Source organism: Onychomys torridus, chromosome 9 (genome assembly GCF_903995425.1).
Source record: "Onychomys torridus chromosome 9, mOncTor1.1, whole genome shotgun sequence".
Lineage (NCBI taxonomy): Eukaryota > Metazoa > Chordata > Mammalia > Rodentia > Cricetidae > Onychomys > Onychomys torridus.
The window spans coordinates 42,749,280-42,774,259 of NC_050451.1; the positions used below are offsets into that span (position 1 = coordinate 42,749,280).

The following is a 24,980-nucleotide window of genomic DNA, read 5'->3' on the forward strand; positions in this document are numbered from 1 at the left end:
ATGCAGAGAGACCAAGACTGACTTTGGATGGTTAGTCATTTGATTTTGTCATCTGTGTCTGGAATCTATAATGGGCAAGGGAACCTGATATAATTAAATGAACAAATAATCTTCAATAGTCAATATTCCTACATTGTTTTATGTGCTTTGCTCTGGAGTTTTTATCTGGGCTTTATCTCTAATAGGCTCCCCAGAAGGACAGCGAATGTTTTTGTTAAGGTTTTTGTGTCTGTGTGGATAGCAACTATCAGTTGATCTGGGGCTCTGGGACCAAGCTAATTATAAAGGCAGGTAAGTCTCAGATATATAACAGTAAGAAAGAAGGCACTAGCTGAATAATACATGAAGTATAGCATGCAAATTATATTTTTAAGAACAATCCAGCCTGCTGGAGACAACGCATTCAGCACAATGGGGTCTTCACTCCAAGAGAGAGGCAATGTCAGCCACCAACTCTCTTGTTTAATCTACTTGTTTCCAAAATGAATAATGCTTTATTGGCTTTCTAAAATAGCAGAGTGGTTAGGAGATGTCTAATCCCCTCTGGTATGTTTAGAATTCTTTCCCAAAGACAAGCCAGCCCATCTCACTAAGAAAACAAATTCAAAGAAAAGAGAAAGGGCAAAGAATAGTAGGTAAAAAGTAGTGTGGCCATAGTTTTCCTGACACCCTTGCCTTGGGCCACTGTCCTGTGTGGAGAGCAGATGCCTACAAAGCTCTTGGTCACTGGCTGATTACTCGGGGTTTGGAGCTGTAGCTCAAACCCCACAAAGACATCCATTAAAGGGCAATATTATAAGAATCTAGAGGGTAAAGGGTTCCTGGTTCTTGACTTCTGCCATAGTGGTGCTAAGATATTCTTAACACGAAAGGGCACAATGCTTTTCTACCTCCATCTTCCATGGCCCTTCCTGAGAGTTATTGTAAGGCTCTGAAGGGCTGTGGGAATTATGGGGGTACTGCCAACAAGCTCATCTTTGGGACTGGCACTCTGCTTTCTGTCAAGCCAAGTACGTGAGTAACGGGGTTTGTGCACTAGACCTTGCCCATGGCAAATGGGAGTTCTGCTGAGGAAGGCTAAGACTGGCTTTGTGACCTTTTGTCCCCTGTTATCTGTCACAATATGCTGGACTCTGAGAAATTCCCCCACTCCACTGAGTGGCAACTTCAGCCAGGAAAGAGGAAATTGTGCTAATTTTAAGATAAATCCTAGGAAAGGGGTAAAATCTGTTGTGGGCAAGTGTCTGCCGAGTGTCTGTTTCTGAGTTACGCTTTCTAGCCACTATTCAGTTAACAACCCGTGCAGAGCAACCTCTCTGTGGGTTTGTTTATAGAATTCTGTATCAGCTCCCTTAAGCTGTATCTTTTTTTTCCCCATAGAGACTCTAGAGTCATCCTTGATGAGATTACTGGGAGAGGAGGGGAGGGGAAAGAAAGGCTGGAGTAGGTTAACTCCATCTCTGAACTGTGACCCTCCGGCTGATGTTCCCTGCCTTTGCTCCCTTTCCACTTTGCCTGGGAGAAGTCCTTCCTCTTTATTCTGGACACCTGTTTCTCCCTGACTAGATAGGGGAAAATAAAATCCATTCTGAACCTTCTTCAAACCTGATGAATCAACATCACAGTTGGGTTGGGGCAGGGGGGAGATAAAGTCACCCTCTCACCAAACTTGAGATGCTAGCAGTGAATCCCTACTTTTAGCCCAGAAAGACAGTGCCCCCGCTGGCCCTGCCTGGACTGCTCGCCTTCTCTCCTTAATACAATGACTTCATGCATATTAAAGACCAGCCAAAGTACAAGTTGGAAATAAGTGGGCCCTTGGCACCCTTATCCTTTCTTATACAAACTTTTTTATAATGGAAAAGGTTCACTTCTTCCATTTGTTCCTAAGGCTGTGAGAGATCACGGACTTTTACTCCCAACCCTTTCTGGCTGAAACCATATAGCAGCCCATGATGGAATTTCTTCAGGAAATATCAAGACAATTACTTAAGCATTATTGTACACTGAGAAGGTTCCAAAATAAGTTGACCAATAAGTAGGGACAGGACTATGGAGCCTAGGTCAAATTTAGAGGTGAGTCCAGATGGTTCTGTGGCTGCTGAACATCCTTGTGGATACAGGAATACACCATTTCTATTTGTTTCTACAAATCACCTTGTCCAGGCACTTGCTTCCTTAGGCTATATCTTAATTTTTCTTCCAAAATATACCTGCGTATCTGAGACTGAGCCCACACAGGAGAAAGAACTGTTAATGAATTGTTGGATTCAGCTTGGGTAGATTTCAGCTTAGAAATGCTGGGGTGAGAGAATCTTAAGAGCTTGTAAGTTTGGTCTTGTTAAAGAAGAAATTGTTCACTTTATGTAGCAGAACCACACTTTTTCTTCCTGTGATAAAAGACAATTTCCAAAAACAAAGAAGAAAACCCAAAAAAGCATAGCCAATCTAACTGCCCGCTCTCTGTGATGCTAGTGTTTGGCTGGGTCTTGCCAAGGGTTTCAGTAAAGGCAGGAAATGCTGTGGGAATAACAACAACAGACTCTTCTTTGGAGATGGGACACAGCTGGTGGTGAAGCCTAGTAAGTGTCCATGTTCTGCTTATATTTGGCCAAACAAGTAAATCCTGTGACTATAGCAGAGATGTAATTTATTATGAAAACAAATGTTCTGCTTAAAGTGAATGTTCATTTTAACACATGAAACATTCATGATGGTTGAGAATACAGCAATAATAATAAATAGTCGGAAAATGAGGCCATCCCAAATTGCCTTTAATATAGTAGCTCAGCTCTCTTTTTCCAGGCAGATACTGAAGCCATGAGTTATTTACAGCCTCAGTATTTCCAAAACTGTGTTCTGCAATGATTTGTGTGTTTATTATGATTTTGCCTACAGAACTTGTCTTGTATTAAAAATGAGCATCTATCTCATTTTCAATGCTAATAACATTTATTACACACCTCTTCTCTTGTATCTAGCACATATTTATTCTTCAAAAGTCTAACAGGAGATCCATGCACTGTCCTGTTTTGGTAAATGTCCACATCAGGTCTCATCATCCATATCAAATTCCACTAAAAACACAGCCTCACTGTTCAAATGGAGTGAAATAGCAATCCAGAGAGGAACTGATTGTCCAAGGTGGTCTTGTAAATACTGAAAAGAAATTCATCATGGAAGAAGTAGGATAAGAATGTATAAGTGTATCTCATTGGAGGGGGGACAAAGAATGGCATTCAGGAGCCTGGCATTCCTAGGGGTGCTCCTAGGGTGTCAATTTTCTCCACGTTGCTATTTTAGGAGCTAAGACCCACACAAATGTCAGACAATAAATATTAACAGGCAGGTGTTATCAAACTGACTAGCCATGTTATTAAAAGCCTACAACAGGTTATGACTGTGACTCTAGAGCAAGCAACCAAGGAGATTTTAACTAGGTAGTCTATCTCCTAGTGCTTTGCTGGGGGAAATGCTGAGAGACAGAGAAGTGGGTTGCTGGCTCCCTAATTTTGTTCCAGAGCTGATAGTTTAACTATCCCATGTCAATCTCTTTCAATGACTGTAATGAGGTGCATCTGTGGGGCCAGGTGGATGTGGAGGAAACAATGAAACTTGTTCTTTGAGTGTCAAGCAAGGGTCTTTTCAGAGTTGATGAGCATCTCCTGGAAGTGAGAGAATACCCATGGGCTACTACATACATTTTCCCCCAAACCAGGAACCCCTCTGAGCCAAAATGAGTAGTCTCCAGGGTCCCCAGCTAGGGAAGGCTATACTGGGTACAACAGATACTTGCTTGACTCAAGGAGAGTGTCTTCAGAGTTTGGTGCTGTGGCTTGTTCCCAAGCTTACATCTCAGTGCTGAATGTGAGGTGAGAGATCTACAAGGCGGTTCCTTTCAGGCAGACCTCCAGCTGTGAGACCCAAGCTGCCCCTTCCTGTCCACATCCTTGTTTAGGTTCTGGAGAGAAGGTGTCTAGCTTGGTGGCTGCCTGCCAGATATCCTTTGCCTGCAATAACAGAATTGTGTTTGATAGCCTAAAGGAGTTTGTTGAGTTGCTGCTTTTGTAATTTACTCTTGGTGTCAAATGAGGTCAGCAAGCAGCATAGAACTCAGGCAAAATCACTCGGAGACCCAGAGAGTGATGGCCAAATAGATAACAAGGACTGTTTATTACAACAGAAGAGGCGATGTGCAATCTGTTAAGTCCTACAAAGGTGAAATATCCATCAGTGGATATGTATCTTTCCCCAAAACCGTCACTAGATGTTTTCGGTGTGGTCCCAATCACAGTGTGACTCAAACACTTACAAAATCATCTTCGGAAAAGGGACGCGTCTTCATGTTCTCCCTAGTAAGTACCGTTCCATTTTCTAATGTTCTGACAATCTCTCCACTGAGCTGAAGGTGTGTTGAGTGTTGTGTGGGAACATTTCTTACACTCTGAGACATGGGGCCAGCCCTCAGGTCCAGGGCACTCCACAGCTCAGCCAAACACCACATCCTCTACCTCTACCGCAGAAGAAATTGCTCCCAGTCTCCCACCTAATGCCAAGATCTTTTTCATTGTTGACCTAGTGTGAGGAGGAAAGGAAAATCAAGAAACTTTGTCTAGAACTCATTTTCAAGTCTCCCCACCCCACTCCACCCTACCCCCCAACTTGTCCCAGCTGACTGTGCACTCAGTGTGACTTTTGGCTCCAACTAAAAATAATCACTGTTTTGTCTTGTTTTTTAGAGACTCCTACAATCTCTCCCCGATCCTTTAGAAAAGGTCTACTTTCTGTGTTTGGCTTTGCTGATATCCTCCTGGCTCTGTCTCCACGCTTCCTCACGTCCCTTGTTCCAGGGATGGGCAGGACACAGCTTCCTTGAGAGCTACTCTGATGCTGGAGACAACAGAGATGGACTGCTGGCCAAGCGTGACACCCCACATGGAGTCTTTTCACTCCATACCACTTCCCCAGTCGTTTCCTTCTTTTCGGAGACATGGCCACTCCTTTTTATGTCTGTGATATATTCAGACACAGCAAAGTGCTCATCAGAAGACCAAGACCAGGAATTTCCTTTGGTATATTTTTCCCAGGCTAACAATGGGCTGGCCGTTCTCAGGGAGCTCAGAAACGCCTTGCTGGGTCACAGCTCCATCTATGGAAACTCTATAGTCAGGGTAGACAGGCAAAGCCAGACATGTTTTTATTATATTGTCATTTATAAGGGCTAGAGATAAGGACTCTGAAGGAAAATAAAAGCTATGGTTAAATGGGAGAGATTACTGGATGATTCTACCAGGAAAAAATGATTAACAAGAAGAAAGGCCCAAGAAAAACACTGGGCCAGGCACTGGGGCTGGGGGGTGAGTAGGAAGATGGTCACTGTGGGAATCCAGGAAGTGGGGAGCTTGTCTTAGGAAAGGAAGCAAGACTTTCTATGTTGGAAAGTGCTTAAGCCAGCTCTAACCTTAATCAGCAATGGCTCTGACCTCCAGTGATTCTCCAGTGCTCTTAGGAATGCAATTGCCCACCCCCACTAAGATCTGTTAGGGATTGGGGATGTAGTTCAGGGGTATGTATAACAACCATGAGGGAGAGGTTGAGTCTGTTAGGAGTTAAGTCACTAGGGTTAAGCAGGAAGATGCAGCAATCATACTATATAAATCAAACTCCATCCAGAGCCCCATGGGCAAGCACTGACCAGGACCCTACTCTGCACTGTCTCACACCCCTAGCTTCCCCTGACCACATATTCCAGAAGAGTTCCCTCCCCTGGCCCCAGGAGTTCAAAGACTTGGACAGAGAACCTGAGACCCCTTAACCTAGAGAAATACAGAAAGGATTACCGGGGGTCAAGGCGTGATTTTTAAATACATTGTGGATTTCTATTTAATTTCTAGTTAGTAACAAATTTTAGTTTTCCTAAGAATACATAAAATGTTCTTAATGTCAACAATTCCAAGTAAGGATAAAGATGATATTTACCATGGCCTTTTCCCTCGATATCCATTCCCTGTGCTCCTCCTATGCTGTGGAGTTTGATTCTCTCAGCCTCTGTGGAGTTTTTGCAAAGAAAGGAAATACTGTGTCTACAAGGCACTGGGAGTAACCAGCTCACTTTTGGGAAAGGCACCAAACTCTCCCTCATCCCAAGTAAGTCCCTCTTGCTAGCTAATTATTTTCTGAAAGAAACCCACCCTCCATCATGCAGAGGCTGTCAAAACACAGGTGGTGTTTTCGTTGCTTGGTTTGTGTTGTGTGGTTTGGGATACCAGTTGGAAAACAAGGTTATTAATGTGCATGTTCCCTGAGGCATTGTACCGGGGCTTTTAATATCCATGTAGTCTCTCCCTGAGAAAATATGTGAACTGGGGGGGTTGGGGGGGTGCAGGGGGAGTAAGGGGGCGGGGGAGGCAAGAACTGGATGGAAATGGACAAAAGGCCTGCCTGTGGGAGTGGCCAGACTCAGCCCCAAGAGACAGGCAGTAGCCACTCTGAATTTCCCAGGAGGAGTTCTCTCCAAGACTCCTTCTCTCAAGGAAAATGATGGCAGATAGAGTGGAGCAGGGAAGGGGCTGGTGATCAGTATTCCTCCCACGCTCTAACCTAATTACACGGAGATTGTTTTGGCCATGGGCGGTCATTTCAGGTTTTGTTTTCCTGCTTGCCTCCCCCACCTCCACCTGCCTTCTTAGAAGCTCTAGTCAAGGTTATTGCAAAAGCACTGAGCAGTGTGTAACACCAATGCAGCCAAATTAACCTTTGGGGATGGGACCACGCTCACGGTGAAGCCGAGTAAGTTGCCTTCTTCTTAGCCTGGGCCTTTAGGGGAAATCAATCAAATCATTAGTTTGAAAAATACTTTAATCTTATGCATCTGCTTGGGCTCTTATTAATGTTCTTTCCTTGGGCCAAAAAAAAAGAGCTGTTTCTCTTCCCTGCTTTAAAATGAGGTAGGAGTAGGGTGGGGGTTAGGGAATGAAGATATAAACAATATTTAAGCCAATGAGGACATGAGGAGGGAGCTCTAGGAATCCAGTACCCCACCACTTTTGACTAGACTTCCTGGCAGGCTCCCTGGGTCTGTGGGATGCACTTGGGTTCTGTCTAATGGTCAAGAGCAGAAAAAATCCTCAGGTTTCTCTGGCTAATCAGTTCCAAAATCTAGCAACCCTTGCTGCCAGAGAGTACTTTCCTACATTTAATTCTGACCCACTGCTACAGTTTAAACAACTGGAAAAAACCAGGAGGACTCTATACATCTGCATTAAGGAAAATATATATCTTCCATGGAACATGAGGTTCAGCACTGAGTCCAATTCTAAGACTCCCATGAAATGTCCTATGTCCCCTCAAGACATTTTAAGCTAAAGCAATGATGGACTGGGCAATATAGCATGAGCTTTGGAGATTAAAAAAAAAAAATCTGAGTTCAAATCCGTGTTCCACTCCTTAACTGGCTGAGTAATCTGGGGTGAGTTACCTAATCTCTCTGAGCTTCAGCTTTTCCATCCATAATATGAAGATAAAAATGCATCTACCTGGATGAATTATTGTGAAGATCAAATGAAATAATACAGCTCACATATTTAGCGTAGTGCCCAGAACACAGGGAGCAATCATTAAGCCTCAGCCATTAATAATAGTGACAAACGTCACCTCTGATGCATGCTAGAGCATTGGCTTCACCCTTTGGGCTCTTCTGTCAAGGCTCTGTCACGCATCGGGAGCAGAGATGGAATAGAAGGAGGTGTGGAGAGTGTCAGCCTGTTCTACGAAACTCTTCACCTGGGATTTGAAAGTGAAAATAAAAAACCATTGCATCAGAGGCAGGAGCGAGGTTTCTGCAGAGCTGCATCCCCAGGCTCTCAGGGCTACCCACCAACCTGACCCCCAGCACAACTTCCTCCAAGATACCTAGAGCCTCTTTCCCAAAAGGGGCTTCCACATGACATAAAACAGGGGAGGCTTTAGAGGAAGGGTAGCCTGTTCCAAATTGTCCTGCTCTCCTGGGTGGTGATGCTCATTAGAAATTTGGTTCCTGAAACTCTTTTGTCCCTGACAAAGCTCTCAAGCCTGGAGATGGAGGCTCAGCAAAGTCCACAGACGTGAATGAAGACCGTTTATTTCAGGGGAAAGCTGGTGAGGGCCAGGTGGGCACAGTCCATTTCTACATGGGAGAAAGGACTGAGGGGCTTTGCTCTCCAGCCTGGCCAGGACACCGAGCATAAGATGCAGCTGATACAGCAAGAAGGAAGTAACATTAGTGGTTAAAAAAAAAAAAAGCCTTCTTAATAGGTTTTTGAACAGTGAAAATGAGCTGTCAGGAGTCATTGCCAGAGAGCTTTCTCTGGAGGATTTTTGAAAGGAGATAGACACCTCCTATCAGGGGTGAGTGAAGAGCAGCCCTGCCTGCAGGCATTTGGAGGAATGAGAGAACCTCGTCAAGCTTTCTGCAGCCTCTAGAGCCCCTCTCTGAAAACACAAGACTGATTAATGCAGAGCTCCAGCCTTCGGGACACATCCATGGCTTCCTGGGCTAGGTTTTAGAACCGTTACCTGCTTGGTTCCCAAACTCCCTCTGTTCTCAAGACTCAACAGACAAATGGGATGGCTTTTTATTCTAAAGCCAGAACTACAGGTTCTGGGTCCTGAGTCCTTTGTGGTTTTGAGATGCCCTGGGGTAGGGGAGGGTGCAGAGAGGAAGCTCTAGTGACTTTTTGCTGAGCACAGAAACACTGTGGAAATAACTACAACCAGGGACTGACCTTCGGTCTCGGCACCAGATTGTCTGTGTTTCCCTGTAAGTACCCCTAAGTGAGAAGACACAGTGAACACAGTGCTGGCATGGGGGCAAGCTGCAGGGACCTGGGGCCAGAGGTCCACTGTGATCTCAGGAGGGGCTGCAGGACAAGCCCATGAGGACAGAGTAGGAGCTTGCTTATTGGAGGTGGGGGGATTCAGGCTAACACTGGAGGAATTGCATTAGAGGTTCCTTCTCTGGGGTGCTTTGTGGGTGAGAAACCTGAGCTGGTTTTTGATGCTGAGACAAGCACTGTGCAGAAGGACAAAGTGTCCCCTCTGTCTTTGGGGCAGGGACAAGGCTGCTTGTGAAGCCAAGTAAGTGGCAAATAATTTGAATTATGCGCTGAGTAAGATTATCTCCAAAAGGACAATCTATTTATTTTCCAGGGGCAGGGGCCTCCTTGAATCAAAGGTACATACATGGGCGGACAGACTAAGGCCCAATATCTCATCACCTTCTTTGTCCATGGAGGAGGCAAGGTGGGGGAAGAGGGAAAACTAGCACAAGGACTTCACCAAGAACCCAGCCCTGGGGTCGGTCCACGCTGCCAGACTTCCAGGAAATTAACCGTCTCGGGGCAGAGTCTTGCGCGGGAGGCAGTACACTCCAGCATAGTTAGCCCAACTTGGTAGATTTAAAAACTGAGACAAGGAGAGTTCAGTGGTTGGCATTGTTCCAACAAGGACAGAACAGTCACGGACCCAGGTTTTCCACTGGACTCCAGAATCCAAACCACAGGCTCTTTCCAAGGGTTGAGACCTGACCCGCTGTGGCTGCCCTCCAGAGGTACCAAGGAAGGGGTTTGGGATCAGATAAGCTCTCAGAAGCGAGGGTTTCCATCATCTCAGAGTCTGGACGGAGTGCAGGCTTTATTAACCCCATGATGCCTCTCTCTGGCTGCCCTACTCAGAAAGCATGCCTCTTGGCACACATCATCCCCAATGTCTTGAAAGAAGAGAAATTAAAAGAGAAGAGGAGAATGCTTGTATCTCACATCATTGCAGTTCCCTCATTTTGTAGCAAGATTGTTTCCCCCACAAGCAGTTTATCTTCATTTAGCAGCTGTCTTCTCTGGGGAAGCCATTTTGTAGAAGTGTTTGTCACAGTGTGACAACTACCAGTGTGGGGAAATTGTAGTTTGCAACAGGAACCCAGGTTGTGGTCACCCCAGGTAAGCCCAAGTGCATGGAGCCTTGGCATCCCTTCATCTAAACCTTTGTGTGTCATTTCCAAGTGACCCTTTGAGAAACACATTGGAATGGAAGCCATTTACCCCAAACAATATCCAGAGCCATTAAGCAAAATGAGGCACCATTTTTGGCATTGAATAGAAACATCGTCTATCAGACTCCTGTGTGTGAGTACTCCTATTCTCCCTCATAAGAAGCTACATACAGTAAGAAATGTTGCCATGATTCATGCTGTGGTGTGGGAGCAACTGGCTGCGGATTTGGGGGTGGAGGATTAGAAATGTGTTCAGGCAGATTGGACGTGTTTTTGACAGGGTGTGTAACACAGTGTGAATTATAACCAGGGAAAGCTTATCTTTGGACAGGGAACCAAGTTATCTGTCAAGCCCAGTAAGTATAAAATTATATCCTGGGATTAAGCAACGTCTACGGATTAAGGGCTGATTGGACTCAGTTATACACTATATAAAGAATGTCTACTGATTAGACTCAGTTATACACTATATAAAGAATGTCTATGGGGGAAGATGAGTGTCAGAGGGAGGCCGGAAGTCCCCTTGGTTAGGATCTGGCAGCTTGGTGCAAAATGAGCCATGGAGGAATGTCTCTGGGAATTGCTCCCAGAATATATGTATTGGGACTAAGGATACATGACTGGTTGCCTTGGGCTTTGGCTGGGATCTTAGCCCTGGATTTGTGCAGTAATCAGTGACAAGATTTCTAATTCCTTAATGAGCTCTCTGAGGTGCTCTTCACTTCGAGGTTACATCCATGTTTAGAATGGGTCTTTGGTAAATAATTATCACTGACCATAGGAAGGGTTGAGTCTCTGTCAAAGTCTGAAAAGTTACATGGAAATAGAATGTGTTCGTGAGCACTGAAAGGACACTTTCTGTGTCTGGAACATTGGGCCAAAAGTCCATATGACATAGACTTACTGAACAGAGACTCTGAAATCATCCTTTTGGACTGTCACCATTTATAAGAAAATAGAGCCAGGGAGGCACATCATGGTTCAGCCATGCTCTGGCTGAGCTGGGTCTGGACCTTAAGTCTGGGGCTTGAATTCGGAGAAATCCACAGGATTCATCTAACAGACGGTCTTGTGTACCTACCCTATGTCAAGTTCATGCTAATGCCAGGGATCCAGCAGGAACCAGCGCTAATGTCATGATGGCCTCACAGAACCCTCTGCTAGACATGGGTCCCCTTGGTTCTCTCCTGGGTATAGTCCTTCTATACTATTCTTACTACCTTAGGAAATATTAAAAGGGACTTTTGTTAAAGTTTTAAAGGCCATCAGCAGATAAAAATTAACACGGATATGGGAATGAGAAATAAAATGCCTAAAATGGAAATGAAAGAGTAGCAATTTTCTTGTAATTTGATCTTAACAAAATGTATTTCAATATGAAAACTGACTTGATGCCAGCTCCATGGCCACCGCATTCAGGTTCTACAAGCCCAGGCTGAGGATGTCTGAATTAGGGTAATTTTCTGGAAGCATGTCTTACTGGTGCCCACAGGGGAGATTTTTCTCTGTTCTAACTGTGAGCTTATTTAAATAGGAAAATCTGCATGCTGGTTTGACATCTAAAATCAAAGAGCATTTACTGTATAGAGTTTAGAAACACATTTATTTGATGCTCAGAACTGTGGTTAAAAAGGGGGGGGGGAATCAAAGTTTCCCCTAAAGAAATCTAATTCCTATGGAATTTCTAGTTAATAATTAGAAAGACAAAAAAGGACTCATTTAGAGTCTGTAGATAAGTGATTTGGTTACTCCAAGCTGAGCCTAGATTGAAGGATGCAGGCCTTCTTTGGAAGGAACTTCCAACTCCACACTGTACTCTACCCACTCTGCTGAGGTTTTTGTGTTTGGGCAAATCACAGTGCATCTTCTGGTGGAAACTGGCAACTGGCCTTTGGATCTGGAACCCACCTGACAGTTATACCTGGTAGGCCACTACAGTGAATTCCTATTGACACCAACTGATTAGGAAACAACTGTGTATAAATTATCTTGAGAGAAAGAGAAAGAGCTACCAGCAGCGCATACTGGGAAGGGTAAAATAGAAGAGAGTCGGTCATCAAAGACCGTGTAGAGAAAGAGAGCTTGACCAGGATTCCACAGAGGTGAGTGAGCAGAAAGAAGCCAGGCAGTCCCAGGAAACCTGTTGACCCATGCCTACAGACAACAAGGGGAGCTCCAACTCTCACTGTATTTCCAGGAGAACCAAACCAGATGCCACAAGATGGCTTTCCCCCGAACCATCCGAGTCTTAACAGCTTCACCAAGCTAGGTAGCTACATGTCTAGCTTAGAATTCCAGCTTGTGCTACTCAAGTTCTTAAACACAGCGGTGCCTGTTTAAGGTATTTAAATTAAGCTCCGTTTTCTATAGTTCTCAGGTGCCCTACCAGCAAAGCATTCCTATAACAGAGTGCTTATCACTTTTACAAGTCAGAGCAAGTAAGCCCCTTGCCCTTCAAAGCTGCGTTAAGTATTATAATTACTTGGCTTAGACTGAAGTCACCTCAACTCTATTTCTCATAACTGTGTTCGTTTGTTGAGATCTGTTTAAATTCAAACAGCGTGGGTGTGCAACTGTTGGCACCGAGGTTTCCTTTCTCTTGAAATTGTCAGCACAATATTTTGCCCATAAATAACATTTCATCTAGACTTGCAAACGACAGTCAACACTGCAGCCTCTTTATTCTTTGTTTCTTTTTTCCTGAAGGAAATCTGCAAGTAGAAAGCAAAAATAAACTGAAAGGTAGAGTTTTTCTGTGGAGGTAGAAGGGGACCATCAGTGTGGATGTCAGGACACAGTTGGTTGTATAAAGTATGTATTCTATCAGACAGGATCGTGTGGTCTTGTTAGGCCACAACTGCAGAATCCGCCCAGCTAGCTTGCATGGCTCAGGATGTCCCGAAGAGAAGCTCAGGGCCAATTGCCAAGAACAATCCAGATCTGGATCTGGGGTTAAAAGAGAGGTGTCAGCTAGCCCTGGAACTAGAGGCAGAATAAGGATTTTCCTCACAGTCAAGTCAACCTGAGGGGAATTTTCGCTCATAATTAGGAAGGCAAGGAGTAAAGAGCATTTACTCACAGCATCCTTGTTTCAAATAGTGTGTGCGTAGAGCACAGAGGACATAAGAAAGCACCCAAGCAGAGAAGTAGAGAACAGAAATCGATAAACACTGGAGAAAATCAGATGCCCTTATCTTGCCTGTCTCTGATAATGAATGTGTCTTCTCTGCTCATTCCTCACTGCTCTTGACTTCTCTATAGAACCGCCAAGAACTGGTGGGCTTCGTTTGGTCTCCACATAACCTGCTTAGTCACATTTTCATAACGAGCCTCTCTGTGAAGAAGAGGACTTTTTGTAATGGTGCTAAACATTGTGTGTATAATTTCAATGCATTTTACTTCGGATCTGGCACCAAACTCAGTGTAAAACCAAGTAAGTTATAGTTACCCACCGATGATAGTAAATTCCTCCTCTGGGTCTATATTTGCTCTGAATTCTTTTTATTTTTGGTCCTCACCCAGTGTTTTATTTTAGGGCTCCTTGTCTCTACATCTATTGAACAGGTATAAAATATAGTAAACAAATCCCATGATTCCACTCTGAAAACATTCTGAAACAGACAAGTGTATTTTTTACCTCCTTCATAAGGAAAATTCCCAGTGTAAGGAAAACTATTATTTTTACTAATTAAAAATTGGATATAATTTAAAGTACCTCTGAGTACCTAGGATTTCATAAAGCAGATATGGCATATTATATGCACTCATAAAAGATCCCATAGCTAACATTTACTGAACCTTTGCTATATACAAAACCCTGGGTAAATGCCCCTCCCACCTCATTTCACCCCCTTGAGGGCCCTCTGGGGCAGACATTACCCCACTTTCAAGGGTAGAGTTGAGATAGTTACCAAATGGTACAGAGGAAATAGAGGGCCAAGCTAGACCAGCGGGCAGGCCTGCGTGTCCCCACAGCTAACTCTCATAACCAGGGTCTTGCTGAGGTTTGTGCAGGATGAAGTAGCCTGTGGTTCTGATAACTACAAGCTCGTGTTGGGGCAGGAATAGCAATGGCTGTAAGAACAGTAAGTGACAGGGAAAATCCAGAATGCTTTGAAACAAAATGGCTGATACATGCGTTGAGCAATTTTACTTGGAAAGTAAGGTTAATGACCGATAAATAAATTCCAAGTGCATTCTCCCTCTGGGTTAGAACCCTTGCTTTTCTGCCTCTCTTTCCTTCCTCACCCCTTCTTCCTTGGCAGACAAACTTCCTTCTTAGGGAAGCCTCTACAGTAATGTATTTGTCAAGGACGAAGTCCTCAAAAAGTCAGGTAGAAACAAAAAGGCCACACTAAGAATCTTAGAAGACGGCTTTTTCCAGTATTTGAAGAACTGTTATGGAGATGAGGGACATTGGGTTAATACCAAAGGCAACATCAAAAGCAGTAGATGAAAACATGTCCCAGCTTTCCACAGAAGCTTCTGAATAGGTGGAGCCACTGTGGGCAGGCAGGCTACTCTGTGAAGTCTGGAGCTATCCCTGCAAAGGATCTTCACTCTGGGTCCTCAGAGCCAATGCACAAGACCTTGTGAAAGGGATTTCTGTGACATTTTAGATGTTGGGCTTGATCAGCTCTGACATCTGTCAATTCTAAATGCTAAGACCCCTATGACTCTAGCATAGAAGAAAAAAGGGTGAGCTAAACCTCTTTCTTCTATTTTTATTAGTTTGATAGCCAAGAAATGGGCCATCAAATTGTTCACAAACTGAAGCCCACAGAGATTTTTACACTTAAAAGATAATGAAGTATGATTTCTCAGTGCACTAAGTGGGGAAAGAAGAGGTACTAGAGATGAAAAGGAAAGAGAGAGAGTGCCTCGGAGGAGGACCAGAGGCTGAATGAGGGAAGTGGGGTGATTTTGCAGAGGACAGATCTGATCTGTCAAAGTTTCCACAAGTTCAGCTTTGGAATAGGATCCAAGCATAATGTCAGTCCTAGGAACTGAGCAGCCTTTTCGACTGGGAAATAGGACCAGGGGGCGAAGGTCCTTCCAATTTAAAAACTCTCAAAAGGCTGTGTAATTGCTTTCTGATAGGAGAGGACTCTGAAGGCAGAAAGATTATTGTTACCACAGATCATTTGTCCCTTAAGATGCAGCCTCCGAGACTGACTGTCTACCTCAGGCTGCTGGCGGCTCAGGGGGAAAAAAAAAAGACTTGGGGTTGCTTAGAAGGGATGGAAGCTAGGTAGAGAGGATGGGGATCACTAGGAGCAGGTTTGTGTAAAGGGGGCTAGCACTGTGTAGACAGAGGTTCATCCTTAGGGAAGCTGTACTTCGGAACGGGAACTCAGCTGACTGTCCTGCCTGGTGAGTGGGCTCCTTTCTACTCCAGGGTCACATTATTGTGGAGAAATTTAAAATGGGGACATATGAATTCCATTATTCTCAAAAAAACCAAGGAAAAAGGGGTATTTCTTTCCATCACCACCTCCCAGGCAGCCTGGTGTGATAAAGCAGAGAGGAGGGCCAAGACAGCCTAAAGTCCCTGTTAGGAGCCCATGAGAGAAGTGGTTCCTACCACGGGAGAATAAGAGAGCAGTGGTATTGGAAGGGTCTGAGGTATCCCCAAACGGCTGCCCTGCACCATGACCATGACCAACATTTGAAAAAGGCTGAAGCCCACAAGCAGAACAGGCGAGCCAAACTGGAGAACAGTTTTACAAGATTGGCTTTTCCTGGGTCCTATGATTCTTGCCTGTCTCCCTGTGAGAGGCCCCATTGACGACTGTTTGTGGAAAATGACCTCTGAGTGATAGAGTCTGTACATTCCCCAAGATGCTCGCTTACCACCTTCTATGGATCCCAACTTTAAGGAAAGGAAGTAAAGCTGAGTCACAGTGCACAGTAGACCCAGGACTAAAGCCTCCCTCTTCTTTGGGCACCAAATGATATGGAGACACTTAGTTAGGAAGTGCATTGTCCAACATATTCAGCATTTCCATTCTAGATGAATAACAGCCTGACTCTGAATGGTCCGGCATTCCTGGTTCCTTCATGTGTTAAACATAATCAAAAAGGCTCCTGGATGAGGCTATGATTCAGACCTGTCACCCTTGAGTATCAAGGTCTGAATGACCAAAGCTGAGAAATAATCAAATATGTAAACAGGTCAGATTTAAATGTGTGCACACTTAAAGCCGTTTCATCTCTATATAAGGTGCATATGGTGGAGAGGACAGGTTTACCCTAAACATTGAAAGCCCTCCATCAAGGACATTCAAGCATAGGGAATGTCCTTTGCGAAATATCTGCTGAGTGTGATTTCCTTGGTCCCTATGTATTTGATGGGCCTCAGATCACTGTGTGACTACAGTGCAGGGAACAAGCTAACGTTTGGAAAAGGAACCAGGGTGGTAGTCAAGCCGGGTGAGTGTTTGGACCTGAACCACAGCTCTGTTCCCAAACTTGAAGGAGAAGCCTGGTCATCAATTTTTAAATGAAGTATGGTAGTTTGACCCAAATTAATCTGTATTAAGCTTAGCTTTAAAATGTTCAGTATTTCTCTTATGTAAGTGTGGGGTAAATGGATAGATGAATTCAGTGCAGATAAAGGATATCTTGATGTATCCTGGGATCAGATTTTCTAAAAATAAGCCTATCTCACAGTTCCAAGAAGCAGAGAAAGGCAGCAAAGGTGATTCTGTCTGTTAGGAGTGGTTATGTGATTCAAACACTTTCACAATGGCAGGGCAAGGACCCACATTTCCTAAGGTTCGATATATTGCTGTCTGGAACCAGCTGTAACCTCTGTAACTACCATCCTGATTTACCTCCTCTGGCTCTCATTTTTCCCAATTATTGTAACTGAAATATTGGTAACCCTTATCGTCTGGCCCACAGAACGTGTATGAGAATTTAAAAGACAGTGTGCTTTGAAAAGGAGTCAGGCTAGAAGGGGTTTCATTTTATTTATTTTTGGGGGAAGGGGAAGACTTTTTATTAGCTTGGAAGAGGGAATAAGACAGAAACAATACTTAAGAGGCAAGATGCCAGGATCAATATATGAACGTGCACAACATAATTATTAAGGCGTTCAATTAGAAGCCAGACAATAGCAAGCCCAGCCCATCCTTTTGATAACCATGCCTCCATGAGGTCCACTGAGATCTCTAAGCTTTGGTTCATCTGTAACATGGACTTCATGATTCCAGCTCTGTCTACCCCAGAGGACTCAACAACTGAGGTGAGATAGTGTTTGGAAATATCCTTGGGTTGTATGGTCAGCAGATAGTTAGTGATTTTTAAGTTATATTTTTATGCAAAATTCCATTTGAGGGTGAGCTTAAGAGTGAACAAGTTTGATGGACTTTAGCTATGGCTGAGAAAGGCAAGAATTTGGAAATAAGGTGAGCTTTTCCTTTGCGAGGTAAAAATCATAAGAATTAGTGACCAAGGCCTCTGGAGATCTTCAAAAACCTGTAATCACTTTGTGATTATGCAGTTAGGAGTGTGTACTAAGTGATTCCTGGGGTTTCCTTCCACTTGAAATGGCATGAGAGTTTACTATTTTTCTTGAATTTAACAAAATATGTGCTTAGTATAAGATTATATCTCAGCCAAGCAAAAGAACCCTGGAAGTTTTTGTGCTCAAGCACTATTTGGTTTTTGTGGTGGAGAAGATCACTGTGGCATCTTCAGGTGTCCAGACACTGATATTTGGAAGGGGAACCATGTTAAAGGTGGATCTTAGTAAGTATTTCTATGGAGTCTGAATTGGATTCACTCTTGAGACAAGTGTCAAGCCTTTTGGACATGTAAGTGGGCTATCGAATGTCTCCATTCATCCATGTTTCACAGGAAACAGGGTGCTCTCTGTGCCTTCCCTGTACTGATGAGAAAAAGCAGGCCAGAGTTTACACTGTTTGCAAGCATAACGGAGAAGCAGAATGGAAGATACTTCCTATGCCCAGCAGCCAACCCAATCCTAATCAGAGAGAAAAGCTAATCTGAAAGGCCCCCTTCTCTTCCACTGAAACCATCTAATGACTGTAATGCCCTAAATAGCCAAGGTCACATCTTTCAGTTGCTGAGTTAGCATCCCAGTCTCTCACGCATGCAGCTGTGCATACACGTGTGCACACATTAATCTGGAAGCCAGAGGTCAGGGGATGTTGTTCCTGAGGGTCATCTACGCTGGTCTTTGAGACAAAGTCTCTCACTGATTAAGCAAGTCTAGATTTTGCCAGAGAACCCCAAGAGTCTGCACATTCCTGGTGCTAGATTACACATGCACACAACTACACCTGTCTTTTTTGTGAGTTCTAGGCATGCAACTCAGGTCCTTGTACTTGCGTGGCAAGCAGTTTATTGACTGAATTATCTCCCTAGCCCATCTGTCTGTTTTTATCTTTTTTTCTTAGAAAGCAATTTTTGGTGATATTCACATCTAGTACATCAGCAGAAAGAGGCATGATGTAAACGTCCCTCACTGACACACTGTAATTCGGAGACAGGCTTTGATCTTTCTGCCCTTCATTTGCTGTCTGTCAATGAAGGTGATGATTAAGTCCTCCTTATCTTCAGAGAGAAATTTTCTGCCTTTCCAATCTAACATGCCATCAGACACACTGTTGCCTGGTTGCCCTCTATCCTGTTACCCAGCCTGATTTTAATGCATGCTGTTTGATCGCTGGACCTCATTAATGTATATGTTTGTTTATTGTTTCCCATTCCTAGATATTACCATTGCATGGGAGAGTGAATAGTTTTCATTGTTTCCTCAGGGTCTAGTGTTAAGTTACTGTGTGAATTAAGAGCCAACCACCAAACTGCCAACAGCAAGGACAGCATATGATTTCTGTTGTGTGTAGTTGTATACTCGGTGAGTTTGAATGAGTAAGAAAATGAGGAATTTGCAGGGCCTCATTTCACTGTGCCTACCAAGCAGGCAGAACATTGATATTTGGAAAAGGAACCATGGTATCAGTCAGTTCCAGTAAGTACCTGATAGCTGCTGATTATAATGCTTGTATTTATCATATAGCCTATATTACACAGATGACTACATGCCTTCTTATCATCTAAGTGAAGTAGAATTAGAGTTTAATGAGGAAAGCAACTAAATATTATTAATGGAGGCAGTCCTCCATCCCATGTCTAACTATGTGTTCAAAATTAGTTTAATAGCTTAAAATGATAAAAAGAAAAATTACTGGAGGGATGTATGCAATTTGCTAAACATTGGCAAAATAAAAGCATATACAGGTACCAGTTCCTAGGTTACAATGAGGATCAGAAGTGACAGCCTTTGACTAGAAAAACAAAAAACTACTTAGTGAAATTTTACAAATCTCTTTAAAAACCGTCTGTTTCAGAACTAGCTGGAGAATTATCAGCTGGTGCCCTCTCAGGCTTTCTGTTACATCTGTGGTACCACCGTTATTGAGCCCTGAAAAGAGGCTTTCCTGGTTTAATTCCATGGCTTAGCCTTCATTCCAGTACTCAAAAGGGGGAATCCCCAGCAGAGCTCCCGTGAGGGAGGATAGCTGTATGCTGATCACACTAATCTATGATCACAGCAGATTGGGCATTACTGTCAGAGAGCACAGGACCACGATTTACAACATATTCATTTGGGGGAGTGGGACAAGACATCACTAAAGAGAAGCCTAATGTGGCAGCTGATGCCCACTGCATCTGCTGCAGTATTCGGGAGGTACAAGTGTCAAAGAACTAATGGTTCATGCAGACAAGTGCATTCGTGCATAGGAAAACTGTTAAAATAAGGGCACAGAACTGGCTGTGAACAAAACAAGTCATGAAGGATCCCTAGAAATACTAGCTCAGAGGGCTGATCCTAAAGGAAGGGCAGCTTAACTGAACACATCCAGGTCCTCTACATCTGGTTTAACTAATGCACTGGACCAGTTTTATCTGCAAAAAGGAAGTATTTAATAATACCTCATGAGTTATTATAAAGGTAAGTTAATGTGTGTGAAAATGTTTCATAGATTCTGAAGTGCCACCCACATATAAAATATGTATCTATAGAACAAAAAAAAATTAAAAGCTGGGCCAGGCAGTAGAACTCTTTTAAGATGAAGAGACCATATACATTCTTAGTAAAGAGGCTGTTTTCATGTGGCTCTGTCGCCGTGGGCACCAATTAAAAACACTCGCTTTCATGGAAGCCTAGTGAGTTGAAAGCTACTGGATGCAAATGGCAGGGCCAGGGAACCATTTTGTAAAGCCCTCCCTGACAGTGTGAATTCTGGGACTTACTGGAGTTTTGGAACTGGGACAAGACTCCAAGTCATCCCAAGTGAGTCCAGTGTCCGGGTCGTTCCTTTTCCTTCGTATTGTCTTCTCTGAGTTGGCAGCATTTGGAGCACATAATGGGATGCAATAGGCCTTCCCTTTCTTGGTCATTTTTGGGAGATTTGAGCAAAGACATTCGTAGCATCCCTCATGCATCCCTTAACACTTAATAGTGTTGTTCTGCCCACGTCCTTTTCTACTAGGAAAGAAAGCTAAGAGTTGCCTGTGGGCCAAATGTTGAACAGCAGATTCTCAAAGCCAAAGCAGGGAGCTGGTGTGTGTTTGTTTTTAACAAGTGTGAAGCATCATGTTATATAATCAGGGTCACTTGACTTTGAGGGCAGAATATGACTTGAGTAAGCCCCTAGCTTGCAGGATAAGTAGACTAGGGTGGAGGAGCCTATACTTACAGTGATCTGGACACTACTTCATGAAGTTGCCAATTGATTGACATTAAAGTTAGGGAGACACTGTGGCAATAATCTAAAAACAACTGTTGTGGGGATGAGAGAAGGGTTAGCTACATCTGTTCGATAAATAGAGTTGAAAATCGGGAGTTTGGGGGCAGTGGATCCAGAGACATGGGCAGAAAGCAACTTCATTTTTAAATTTGGTACCACAAATGCCCTAGGTTTGAGTTAAATGACCTGTGTGCTTTGTGGAGTGTAAAAGAAAGCTAAGATATAGCCTGTTTAGATGAAAAGCTACAGCTGTAAGTCTGGGGGCGTGCTCATGGGTGTTTTTGACTGGCTAGGAAGCACTGTGGAAAGAGTGGAGGCTATAAACTGGCCTTTGGGAGTGGAACTAGATTGCTGGTCAACCCTGGTAAGTGGCGTGAGAAAGGAGTAACAGAAAGGCTGAAGATAAAATGCCTTTATGTTCCAAAGAATGGCTCTGTAATGACAAACTGGGGGGGAGGGGGGGCTTTGAGTCACTGTTGCTAGAGTCCCACTAGTTCTAGCAAAAACCAGTGTGTGTGTGTGTGTGTGTGTGTGTGTGTGTGTGTGTGTGTGTGTGTGTGTGTTTTCAACCCCATACTAGAAGGAATGATGAAGAGGAATCTTCCGAGATTTGAGTTCTCTGCTAAAATATCATGTAGATGCAAATATTTGAATGTTTATTGGCTGTGCTGATGGTCTAGCCTGTTTAGCCTTGGGTCACCCTCCCCTCATTTATTAAACAGGATAATAATGTCCAAGGACACAGTCCTAGTGAGGTGATGTAATGTGTGGAGATTGTTAAGCCTCTTGGCATAGCGTATGTTCTCCATAAATGATGAACTTTCTTCCTCCTTCCAAACTGTATCACGAGCTGAAAAGCCCTATGCTGCAGGCCATTTTTGTGTAGGGGTTTGCTACAGTGTGAATTCAGGATACGGCAAACTCACTTTTGGAAAGGGCACCATGCTTCTAGTCTCTCCAGGTAAATGCTGCTCACATCTTTGCTTTGTGTCTTTTGTCTGGGCTAAGGTCTCTGCACATTCCTGCTGTGTCTCATGGACCACATCATCCTTGTTCTGTCGGTTGACAATGTGTGAATTGAAGGCCATACCTTCCTGGGCTCTTCATTTGAACACGAAAGTAAGAGATGAGCTATAAGTAACAGTAGAGCTAAGTCACTAGAATAGGATGGAGTGCAGACTAAGGCCCCAGATAATCGGGTTCTCCAGAAATAACCTAGACTGTGTGCTCCTTCCCTAGGACATCCTGCGTAGTCCTCTTGCCCCTGTATGGCAAATTTAGCTGTACGGTCTTAGTCCGTAACATGTAGAGCTATCGAAACTCATCACTAAGAATAGCCACTGTTAAAATGAAAGATCTTGAAAGCAAAGGTTCTTCACATCCCTTGCGATATCTAATATGGTTCTTTTACAAATTTGGTAAATATGTGTTTAATTGAAATTGAGCACCCAGAGACATCAGAATTTCCAGGCCAAAGGGAAGGGGGGAAATGAATCAAATAGCACAGGGCATTCAAGGATGTAGAGAAAGGGGGAAATAATAGATTGAGAATAAAAAAGATCCACACTCTATTCTCTGCTGCCAACTAGCCTTTCTTGTCCCTTTCCACCAACACTCTAAATTTGCTCCATTTGAGGTTGTGAAGTGAGAACTTCCTATAATAAGTCAAACCTGAGATTTTATGTTAAATCTCAAGGGTTTTCCACGTCATTGGTGTAAGTGAAGAGAGAGGTGACAGAAAACTGTTTACTGTGAGGCCTCAGACACTGTGGGAGCTGGGGAGGAGCAAGCACACTGACCTTTGGAAGGGGAACCCAGCTGAGAGTGGACCTGGGTGAGTGTGGGGTGCCGTACGAACTACAGAGTGTTCAGTGAATACGCGGGACAGTGAACAGTGACAAGATGTGGTTTTGTCAGTGCATCTTATTTTTAATTAGTTGTAATCAAGTTCTGAAGCATTAAGATTATAATCTCTGGAGAGGATTTAAGACCAATTTGAGCACATTTTCTCTGAGGTGGAAATCAAAGTTCCATTAAGGCTTTTCCCAAGAATTGAGGCTGACCGAAGCTCTTCCTAACATTAGAGTTTTCACCTGAGGATTTTGTTAAGTGGAGTTGGATGGACAGAGGCCGCTGGAGGAGCAGAAAATGGCATGGCCACTATCTAATAGACCGTTTATGCTTCCACTACCATTGAGGAGGCTCAAGGTCCTTTCGCCTATGCCCCAAATAAGCCAAGCCAAATTCACTCCAGAGACTAAGTGCCCCATTACACAAACCACCGTCCTCAAAGAGTCGGTGAGCTACAAACTAAGGACCCCAGGGATGCCAGTTTTAGACAAGAAGCTAAATTTGACTTGGCATCAACTTGCTGTGCAATATTGAACAAATCATCACCCCTCCTTGAGCCTCAGACACCCCAGTAGAAGAGGAGTGTAGACATCTGTGGTTCAGAAGCCCCCCACCCCTGCCTTTGTGAACCTAGAGCTCGTCCAACTCAAGAGTGTGGACTTGGGAATGTTTCAGAGGCAAATTCTGAGGGGGGGATATTATGTAACCTTAATAAATAGCCTTGCTAATCAATAATCTAACTCAGCATATTAGTAGTGATAACTGGCCCATGAGATACCTCAGCAGGTAAAATACTTCATACATAAGCCTGATGGTGAGAATTCAATCCTCAGAACACATACACACACACACACACACACCACCACCACCACCACCACCACCACCACCATCATCATCATCGCCATCATCATCATCATCATCATCATCATCACCAAGGGAAAAGATAATAACTGTGGTATCAGTGCCTTGATGTGTGGATATAGTATTAGATACAGTATTGAGTGTAGAGCTCTCTAAAGTAAAGGACAGTATTCTTATTCTCTATCTTATGGGGGTGGGGAAATGAGGCTAAGAGGAGTGATTGCCCCAAATTCTGTGGCTGGTTACCTGAAAGACCTAAATTCAAACCTAGTCCACTGCCTGATCTCAGAGCCCTGGTCTTTCTACTTCATGTTGTCACAGGCTCTGTCGTGGTTCGCTTACAAATGAGAGATAATGCCAATTACAGCGAGGAGGGAAATGCATGGAGTTTAGCTTTTCCGTCCTTCGATGTTGCCCTAAGTTAAGATTCAGAAAGTCCTGAGCTAGATGCCCCCATTCTAAAGGATTCTCTTGTCCTTTCCATGACCCAACAGAACATTGAGCTATTCGAATCGTTTACTCAGGTGAGGAGAAGGAGAGGGAAATGGCAGACTCTCCTCCTGCTGACTCCCTCCCCTCTCCTCACTGTTCCTGTGTCTTCCCAGGCAGAGCAGCTACAGGTGAGCTGTCTGTAAGTGCCTGACTGTTGGTGAGATACAGGATCATGCACTTGGGATATTACTAGATCATAGACCACTTAGCTGTTATTTTGGAAATCATCTGATTCAGAACTCATTTTCTTCCTAAAAGGCAGGTAAGACTCAGAAGGATTGCTTTAATCATCCAGTATTATAAAAAAAAAATTAATGCAAGCTAGCCTGGTTCTGGGGCCATTTTCTGTGACCACAGTTGAATGAAAGACTGTCTTGCAGGTTGAGTGCAAGATTCATTCATGAACAGAAAACATACAAAGCATTTTATTAAAGACTGATTGTGGGCTTCCCAGGCCTGTCTGTGCCCAGCTGTGTTGTGAAAGTGGCAAGTGAGGGAAATAGACCAATTTGTCACAGGACAAATCACTGTGAGCAGTACAGGCTTCAAACTTATCTTCGGGACAGGAACAAGACTGCTGGTTGATCCAAGTGAGTTCAATGAGTAACTCAATTTATATTACAGAAGGAAAAACATCTATTTTCATTCATTTCTTTCTTTGCCTTTTGAGGGGAGATAAGGAGTTACCCTTGGCTTTGTGTGGTATTTAAATAAGAAAATAAGTAGACAATAGTCTTACATTACATGTAGTATCCATGAGTACCATGCCTGGAAACAACATATAATAAATAGGATGTGGCAACAAAGAAAATTGCCCTAGGTCCTATCTAGAAAGGAAACTCTAATTATATGAATGGCTTTTCAGACCAAATACTAGTGAGAGCTTTTATGAAGCCTGCTGTATACCAAACAGATCTCCTATTGGGTTCTGCCTTACTTCTTTTCATCTTCCAATAGTCTTAGGAAAA

The 24,980-nt window shown here is 43.6% G+C and overlaps 1 gene segment (V, D, J or C); it reads left to right on the forward strand.

The window, feature by feature from the left end:
- The window catches only part of LOC118591330, a 698,773-nt gene that overhangs the window by 658,500 nt on the left and 15,293 nt on the right, over positions 1-24,980 (forward strand). The window contains 1 exon segment of the C gene segment in view: positions 6,091-6,147. Within this exon segment, the coding sequence occupies positions 6,091-6,147 (57 nt within the window).